The sequence below is a fragment of the Papaver somniferum genome, chromosome 3, assembly GCF_003573695.1.
Source record: "Papaver somniferum cultivar HN1 chromosome 3, ASM357369v1, whole genome shotgun sequence".
In the NCBI taxonomy this organism is placed as follows: Eukaryota; Viridiplantae; Streptophyta; class Magnoliopsida; order Ranunculales; family Papaveraceae; genus Papaver; species Papaver somniferum.
Window position 1 is genome coordinate 223,663,698 of NC_039360.1, and position 10,125 is coordinate 223,673,822.

Consider the following 10,125-nt stretch of genomic DNA (forward strand, 5'->3'; position numbering starts at 1 on the left):
TTTCTCTCTCTTTATCTCTACTCTCTCTCTAGGGCATTAAATGGGATATGGCTAGGACGGGTAGAACCTAAACCAAAAATTGGGTATTAACACCTAACATTAGTAAACTCTTGTTGTTTATCCTGAACCCATACAATATCACTATCTGCAACAGTTTTTCCCTTTTCTTTCCCGTTTCTTTTCCTTCGTTAATTTGTTTTGTAACTACTCATTTTCAAGTAAAAAACCGCTCCGCTCTGCTCTTTATAGAAGGGAATAAATTATTTTTGTGTACGAAAACTGAAGGGAATGGTGGTATTTATGGCCGGTAGAGCACCGACTGTGGACGAGCGAGTTTAAATCGCTAGCGGTGTAAATTAGACCGGGCGATTGAATAGAGACCGCTCGGTAGAAACTCGATCGCTTATCTTTTTTCTCATAGTGGCGCGGCCAGTTTGCCAGGCCAGTTGGCATGGTAAATGGGGGGTGAGCCAACCCCTGTGGGAACCGGCCGTAGAACCGGGCCTCGGTGTAAACATCCATAGGAACCGGCCTCAGTGTAGAAAAAGTGTAAGAACAAATTATAGGAATTGGGACTCGAGTAGTCGAGTTAGAAGGATAGACCCCCTTTGCCTCTTCTCATCTTCAGTATAATCCAGTCTAGGGTTTTAGTTAGAGCTCAAATTTAGGGTTTATGGGGCAGAAATGGTAAAGAAACTATGTCTTCTAGAGCTCTTTCCTCTCCAATTCACTCGAATTTAGAAACCTTTGATTTCTCAATCCCTCGAATTTCATTCGTTCATCCTCCTAAGCACCCATTCCTCATAAACATCCCATTTTCTCCCGCCAAATTCCCTTCAAAACTAATCCTTTTATACCCAGCTCATAGACATATCAAGACTGAGATAAGGGTTTCATCAGTACTTGATAATGAAGAAAACCCAGATGAGAAATCATCAATTATCGATGCCCAAGAAGCTGTTTCTGAGATATTACAAGAAACAGGATTATCAAAAGAAGAATCGATGAAAATAGCTCTTAATTCACCAAAGTATGTTAAAATGCTTATTGACAGTGTTATGGATTTGGATGAACTTTCCTTATGGAAATCATGGAGGATTGAAAATGAAGATAATGTGGGGATTTTGTCTTTCAAGAAGAAAGTTTTTTATATGGCTAAAGAAAAAGGTGATAATGGGATACTTCCATTTTTAGAAAGTGTTGGTTTGAACCCAATGTCTTCAACTCATATTGCACGGTATCTTGTTTCGGAATCGCTTCCTTCTGTCATTCATAAGGTATTGTAATATCCCTTTATGCACATATAGGTTGATTCCCCATGTCAGCAATTTTATCAAACACCATATGGGCAAACGCAATCTTCCCTTGCACACAGAACCTGTTATTGAGTGTATTGGAATATTTCTGCTGATTCGATACATTTGGTAGATTAAGCAATTTTTCACTTTTGAGTGTTGGGGTTGCTTGAATTGCGCTTGCTAACAGTTTATTTCCTGCTGGTGTATAGGTTAACTATGTGAAGGAATTGTTGTTTGATGGTAGTAACGATGAAGGGTTCGTTGGCAAGAACGCACGTCGAATGATGATGCAATTATCAATTTTTGTTGATGAGGATGTCCAACAAACCCTATCTTTCTTTGAAAAGGTTTAGTAGATTTTTACTTTTTACTTATAGCCATCAGTCCTGTGTGGTTATTTTCTGGTGCAGCTGGAATGTAACATGTAAAGTTGTTGTTCGATGCTGCAGATGGAAGCTAGGCGAGGAGGTCTTGGTATGTTAGGCTCCAAAGATTCATCTTTCCAGTATATTATTCAGTCATTTCCTCGGATTCTTATGTTATCAGTGGAAAACCATCTGAAACCTTTAGTGAAGTTTCTAGAAGGTATTGGAGTACCAAAAGAACGAGTCAGGGCTATATTTTTGTTGTTTCCACCTGCCATTTTTTATGACATTGAGAAGGATTTGAAACCAAGAATGCGTGCTCTTGAAAAGGTATTGTTGCTAATATCTTACATGTAGTGGTTTGTTTCAGATTTGATTCTATTCCCAGTTTGTTTACATGCTGCTTCTGTTTCTTTTTGACCTTGTAAACATAATGCTGTTGTCCCTGGTATATCTGTGCTCAGGATTTTCAAAATAGGTTTAGCTAACTTCATAGCTTGTTTTCTTGCCTTTCTTCAGATTGGTGCAGAGGAGAAAGATATTGGAAGGATACTGGTGAAATATCCATGGATTCTCTCGAATGGGATTCAGGAAAACTACGGAAAGATTCTTTCATTTTTTGAATTAGAGAAGGTACAAGTTCTGAAGTGATAACTTCATATTCCAGATTTTCAGTTGCTTAAGCGTAGTTGTCATCTATATGCATATATGTGTATTTGGTATGTTACGCAGTATTATTTACCAAGATGCTTACAGAAACAAAAGTTAACAACTTCCCTAGTTTAGTTTTCAGAGACCATTTGTTCATTACATGGTTGTGAATCGAGTTTCGCAATAATTCAATCCCAACGTGCCTTCTAGCTTCGCTAGTGGATTTTTGTTATATTCTGTTGTTTATTGTTTATCACTATACGGTATAGATATAGCTTACTGACACTTTTTTAGTATAGAAAATGAAGTTATTTTATGTGTTTCAGGTACCAAAAGTGAGTGTCGACCAAGCAATCAAAAGTTGGCCTCATCTATTGGGATGTTCAACCAGCAAGATGAAGTCAATGGTTGAACAAATTGATGATTTAGAAATTAGGAATAAGAAGCTAGGTCAAGTGATTGCGTCAAGTCCTCAATTGCTACTAAAGAAACCACACGAATTTCTCCAGGTAGGGTTCTTTATATATTATTTCTTTATCAAGGTTTCTTTAAAGTTCGAATCTCTTTCATATTAATGATTGCATCATCATTTGAAGTAGGATGTTCCATCTCCTACTTTCACATCTTAGATACAGAGCATATAGGTATGATTTAAATAATTTCTAACTAGACGATCTTGGTAACTCAAATACTGGAGTTTGCAAGTTTGATTTCTATGTTCCTTTTGGCCTCTTTGTTATGAAGAACATTAGTGATTACTCTTTCACTAAAATTACCTGCTGACCCATATCAATGTTGCATAAGTTGAGCACCTAGCATTAAACTGAGATTGGAGTAGTATATGTTGACAGTGTTTACATCATACGATACAAATAAGGTTCAGATAAATGTATCGTTGAAATCTTATTGATAAAGTATGAACAAAGTCTCATGTGATTCTTATAACCAAGTCCAGAAGTAAGACATTCCTGTACTTATGTTGTAACAAAAATCTATGATCTATAAGTTCGTTTTAGAGATGGAAGTATATCCCCTGTAAAAGGCATTTATCACAATCCATATTTTCATTTGTTTGCCGCTTGATTTTACCCCATGTTTCATTTAGTTGTTTGAATTTTGATATAGGTAACGTAAGAGCAAATGAACTTACTGAGTCCAAGTTCCTAATGTTGTATGGAGTTACTGAGTCCAATTTCTTAATGTTGTGGATATCTAGCCCTTTAAGTTATAACTTTCACTAATTACCGTTAGCTAGTTATCGAATATTTGGTCACGGATTAGCGTTGCAGCAGGAATGCAGAAGTTGATTAATGTTCTTAGTGAAGTCTCACCTCATCCATGAAGTGGATTATGTTACTTTCTTGCTGTAGGTGGTTATATTCATGGAGGAACTAGGTTTTGACACCGAGAGTACAGGGCGGATATTGTGTAGGTGTCCGGAAGTTTTTGCTGCCAACATAGACAAAACACTAAAGAGGAAAATCAAATTCCTTAATGATATTGGTATCTCGAAAGACTATCTTCCTCGGGTTCTCAGAAAATATCCAGAGCTTCTCGTCTCCGACATTGATCACACTTTACTTCCACGGTAATATTGCAGACTGCAAAAGACAGATCGCGCAGTAGACAACTTTTTTCCATGAATTCATTTTTCCCCTCAATTTGGATGTACAGTTTTTGGTGTTTAAGGACTCAGAACTTATAATCCTAAATGATTTTTGTGGGCAGAGTGAAGTATCTGATGCAAGCAGGACTGTCAAAGAGGGAAGTGGCGTCCATGATACGTAGATTTTCTCCTTTATTAGGCTACAGCATTGACGAAGTTCTCAAACCGAAGCTAGAATTTCTGGTAAACTCCATGGAAAAACCTGTAAAAGATGTTGTAGAATATCCTAGGTATTTTAGTTACTCCTTAGATAAGAAGATAAAGCCTAGATTTTGGGTACTCAAGGGTCGAAGTTTAGATTGTAGTTTAAAGGATATGTTAGGTAAAAATGATGAAGATTTTGCAACAGATTTTATGGGTATTGGAAGAATGCTTATTCCTCCCTCTTCTCTTCAATGATATTAACAATTTGTACCAAAAAGGATATGTCAAGTAAAAATCTGTATATACATAATGTTAGCGTTACAAACAACGATTTGCTCCCCTCAATTTGTAGTTGATAAAGTAAAAATTGATTCATCAAGCATTTACGAGGCAAAATTTGCAGACTTTCCACATCCAGTTTCAACTAGCCATGATCTTGATTTTCAGCATTGAGGCATTCCTGCTTCTGCCTTTAAAAGCATCCACATTGGAAATTATCAAATTTAACAATGTCCTTTTCTCCAAATTGCTAAAATTTACTGTCCTAAAATAAAATGATGCTTTTACAGTCTAGTCCCTGAAGGACCCTCCTTGAGTGAGTTTCCTTCCTACCTTGTAATCACTGATTTCAATTTTTCAAGGCTTGGGAAAGTAGCTAACTAAGAATATTACGCACATAGCCTACAAGGGTCAATTCTCATTTTCCCTCGAGGGATGGAATGTGGCCAAGCTTTGACGGGACAAGAAAGATCTTGACATGTATCTAACGATCGTTTCAACAAGCTAAGCTTTCCTCTTCTCGTCCTAGACAGTCTCCGGTGTCTCCATTCCTAAAACAGCATTTCCTTGCATAGTCGTTACGTTCAACTGTTTGAATCTTTATAGCTAGCTACGATCATCACTAGACTAAGTTTGGTGTCATTTCTCATTAGCCCACAGGGATGGAATGTGGCCAAACCCTGCCGGCATATGAGAAGTATGATTTTGACTGTACCTACAATAACTATGAGAAACCCCATGAGAAGTATTTTGGATCAGTTATCTCCCATCCTAGGAATTATCAATTATATTGTCTAATCCAATCACCCTAAATGCTAAGACTAAAGCTCAAGTTTTTTTATGGAACCAGCAAAACCCTATTAATCTGCAATATAACTAAACCAATCCAATTTCACCCCTGCAGCTAAAAATCAAGAGAACCCAGTCTGACTCTGGCGGCACAAGTATGATCTGGAATTGTACCCAGGGATATCATTTCAACTAAATAAGCTTTCCTCCTCTCCCTCTGGACTAGCCTCGTCCCTCGACAACATCTCCTTGCAGAGTGTAATTACACTCATCCATTCGAGCCTTTACAGAGAGCTAGCTATGAACACTAGACACTAAACTTGGTCACAGTTCTCATTAGCGCACCGAGGGATGAAATGTGGCCAAACCTTGCAAGCACATACTTGTTCCTAAGGTTCGTATCCACAGAAATTATGAAACCTCAGAAAAGTACAGTGGAACAATTATCCATCCAAGGAGTTACCGATTAACTGTCTAAATCCAAAATTTTGCTCTAAATGCTACGGCTAAAAGATCAAGTTCATATGGAACAAGAAACAACTCAAGTCAAGTCACATAAACCCCATTCTGGCCTTTATAGAGAACACTAGACACTAAGCTAAGTGTCATTTCTCATTAGCCCACCGAGGGATGGACTATGGCCAAACCTTGCAAGCACATGAGAAGTATGATCTTGAATTGTTTCCTAAGGATCATATCCACAACAACTGCCAGAAATCCAGAAAAGTATTTGAAACAGTTATCTACTGTCCTAGGAGTTATCAATTAATTGTCTAATCCAATCACCCTAAATGCTGAAGTTCATATCAATATGGAACAAGAAAGAATTCAACTAAAGTCAAACAAATCCCATGTTTTTCCAGAGTTGAACTAGCAAAACCCTAATCCCAATATCACCCAAATTTCACCAAGAGAACCCAGTCTAGGTAATCACAGAATTTCCAAAACAAATCCCATCCAATTTATTCAAAACAGATGCATTCATCAACACCAGAAAAGTACTCAAAACAACCAAATGTAAACAAAGTACAAAAATAAAACAACCATAAACATGGATTTCTAATTCAAATTCATATATTCATAAGCAAGATCCGGAAAAGACATCCACATCACATCTCATAGTTAAAACCCTAGAAACATTAAAAGAAAAAAAAACCTAAAATTGAAAAGCACAAACTTGATAAATCTCGAACCTCGCCGCGATCTTGACCTTCTGATTGATATCCTTTCCATTCATTCAAACGGGACTGAGAAGTTGGAAAAGATTAGGTTTAGGATCAGAATTCATCCCAATGACGATAATCAATGGAATGAAACCATAATGAACAGCTACTTTGGCTTTCTTAAGTGACCAATTCGTCCATTCTTTCACTGATTTCAACACTGGGTATTCTTCGCTATTATTTTTTCCTCCTCCTCTTCCAGATTTCCCCTTCGATTTCAGCGGACCTCTAGACGCCATTTTTCTCTGCTCTTTCAGAAAAAAACCTAATTTTCTTTTTCGATGATAAATCTCGGAGTTTTCTTGATTATAAAGATTTCTTATTACCGACTTTACCCCTGGCGGTTTGCGAGTGCAGGACCGGCCAGGCCGGAACGGGAGTTTGGGGGATTGGTTTCTCTCAGCAATTGGGGCACCGATTACCTGGAACCGGTCAAACCAGCAGGTCCTAGTCCGCTAGCCGTTTTAATATCCAATGGGTAGAATAATGGGCTTAAGTTGCTAGTGCTATTCGATGGGCAGAACAATTGGCTCGAGTTGCTAGTGCTGGTTGAGACCGTTGTTGTTTGATGGACAATACGTGACGGTATTCGAGTAGTATTTGGTTCTTGTGTCTTGGTTGGCTCTTTATTCTGCACAATGTCTGATCACCTCTTATCGAGATGGATGCAAATTTCCAAATCGTGAACTTACGATCCAGTCAGGAAGTTGGTGTCATGCCCTCCTCCCATACCGATAAAAATGAACCCGGGGGTGGAAAGCGCAAAGGATTAAATCATAGTGAAACCTAGAAGATGTAACGGTCATCCTCTTTGCGACATGCCATGCTTGAAAAAGTGAGTCGACTCGTCTTCTTGGTATATGTTTTGGCTTTCATTATGACATGACTACAACCGGCGAACTCGCGAACCCCAGTTTAGTGGTACACAAGCGAAGACACTTGTCACTCTGTAATATTAGGAAAACAAACCTAGAGTGTGCCAAGTATTTACTCTACTTAAGTATCTTCCCACCTTCACAACATGTACCTCAGCCAGGATGAAAGGAGAATATTGTGATTAGGTTAGGCGAACCGATTTAAAACTCAGCCATATCATCATTAGATGAAAACCACAAATAACCGTTTAAGGTGATACCTGTAAGAATATTTCTATACTTAGAAATATCATATTGGGTCATGTAATATCTTTGGCTAATTAAGAATAGTGCTAAATATATTGGTTACTCTACTTATGTATGTTCCCACCTTCACAACATGTACCTCAGCCAGGATGAAAGGAGAATATTGTGATTAGGTTAGGCGAACCGATTTAAAACTCAGCCATATCATCATTAGATGAAAACCACAAATAACCATTTAGGGTGATACCTGTAAGAATATTTCTATACTTAGAAATATCATATTGGGTCATGTAATATCTTTGGTTAATTAAGAATAGTGCTAAATATATTGGTTACCATTTCTTGCGCTTATTTCGTTTTATCTCTTTTTTGATGGACGGTCGAGATTCATTGCTAACTCTAAACCCTAGGAACCTTGGTCCTCCTTCTACCTGTAAAAGGAAGACAATAGCCATTAGTATTGGTTCGAGAATTTTATTATTCATTAAACAAAAGGTCAAGAAGAAGAAACCAAGATATTCCGTTGCATTCTGCTCTACGGGTGTGCATGCAGCCTTGGAGGGTTTCTGGATTCAATCAATGGCTTCATCAGGTATTCTACTTTAACACAACTATGCGTATTGTGATTATCATGTTGTTCGAAGATCCGACCGTTGTGTATATGAAATAAAACTTATATTTGGCATCTAGATCCTGGTTTAGAACTCCATGATGTTATATGTAATTGTTGTGTTGATATGAATCTATCATCATGTTTAATTGATTAACAATAATCATATTTATGGATCATGATTTCTTACAAACAAACATGAAAGTAACATGTATGCTGTTTCACCCGTTTATGGATACCATGTTTTAATTGACTCTTGCAAAACATGAAAGTTGTTTGCATCGTTTGTTAGTTGTTTTTTTTCTTATCATTATTGAAATCCGTTTATGCGGTTAAGTTTACTAAAACAAAATAAAAGATATGTCATGTTAGATTTTTTTTGAGAATAACATGATTTTTGGTGATTGTTTAATAATCAATAACTTATTCATGATTCAAATTCCATTTGTATATTGTAACGTATGCTAGGGTTAACAATGTGTAAAGTGCAATAATTTCCGATTCTGAAAAAAATGGGCTCACTGTAACGTTCTTGGTCTTGGCTTAATGCAGACTCAATAGCTTATGTCTCAAATTTTTCCAAAAGGCCAGACGTTAAGCATGTCTGACATGAAGTGAAAACTTTGACCTCTTTAAAACTATGACTTTGAATGTCTTTTTACTGTTGTCTGACTGTTTTACTTCCACTGTTGACTTTGACTTTGACTAACCGTTTGACTTCCATTGTTGACTTTGTATTTGATCATTGATTTTGGCTGTTTGATTTTGGGGCTAAATATGATCCAATATGAAGACGTATACAATCATATTGAATGATAATGATTATAACATGTTTAGATCATTAAATTTGTTTGAATTATATGCTCTTTAGCTATCACCACGGTGATACTAAAGTATTATGTTAACATGTCATTGTAAGTCTGCATCGTTTTATGCAATCACATGAGAATAATTATCATCCATAGGAGATGTTTGTTTAAGTGTTCGTATACATAAACATTAAGAAGTAATTATTTAGTCATTCATATTAGAATAAAAAGTTACCTACAGGTTACTCTAATTCACATAATGTCAACAAATGTTTGTCTTTGCTCTTCTTATATATATTTGAATGATTCTATTAATTTATGACTTGATTGTTGTTTTGTTTAATATTATACCCACAAGAGTTTCTTAATTTTTATGTGAGTAAGTTTGACTTTGTGTATCTTTGTCATGTTCTACAGCTTGTAGTTTTAAGTATTTGCATTCGTATACTTCGTCTATCCCATTCTTCAATGGAACCAACTTCTCATAATGGAAAGAGAATGTGGAGTTCACTTTGGGTGTGCAGGATATTGATCCTGCTCTCCAAATTGAAAAGCCAGTTGTAAGTGATAAGAGTTCCACTGGAGATAAGGATCTCCTGAAAAAGTGGCCGGGAGAGAAGTGATAGGCTGAGCATACAGTTGATACGAATGCACTTTGATGCAAACATTAAAGGATCGCTTCCCGAACCTAAATGATAAGGACTTTACGGAAATTCTAAAAGACCGCTTTAAGACAGCGGATAAGTCTCTAGCTGGGAAGTTGATGGATGATCTGACACCATGAAGTATACCGGTGTACGGTCAATGCACCGGCACGTGATAAAAATGCGAAGCATTTCTGCTAAGCTCACTGAGATGAAATTAATTGTGGATGAGAACTTTCTTGTCCAATTCATTCTCAATTCGCTTCCACCTCAATATGCCCCTTTTCAAGTGCATTACAACACTATTAAGGAAAAGTGGACTGCAAATGAAATGGGAAACATGCTGGTTCAAGAGCAAGCTAGGATAAACCAACAAGGGCTTAATCAAGCAGATATCATCAATCGAGGAGTGAAAAATAAGCGCAAGCCTTCAAAGGGAAATAAGGGAGAACCAAAGAATGATTCTGGTCAACCTGAAAATAAGAAGGCAAAGCAAGATGATAATAAGTGTCGTTTCTGTAAGAAA

General features: G+C 37.0%; 1 protein-coding gene across 1 annotated transcript; it reads left to right on the top strand.

Moving 5' to 3' along the window:
* The first annotated feature begins 602 nt into the window (after positions 1-602).
* On the top strand, positions 603-4,511 carry LOC113358784 (transcription termination factor MTERF2, chloroplastic-like). Its single transcript, XM_026602463.1, has 7 exons — positions 603-1,277; positions 1,508-1,645; positions 1,748-1,993; positions 2,183-2,296; positions 2,641-2,823; positions 3,685-3,902; positions 4,043-4,511. The coding sequence occupies exons 1-7, from the start codon at positions 699-701 to the stop codon at positions 4,377-4,379; spliced, it is 1,815 nt and encodes a 604-aa protein (XP_026458248.1). The 5' UTR covers positions 603-698; the 3' UTR covers positions 4,380-4,511.
* Positions 4,512-10,125: the final 5,614 nt, after the last annotated feature.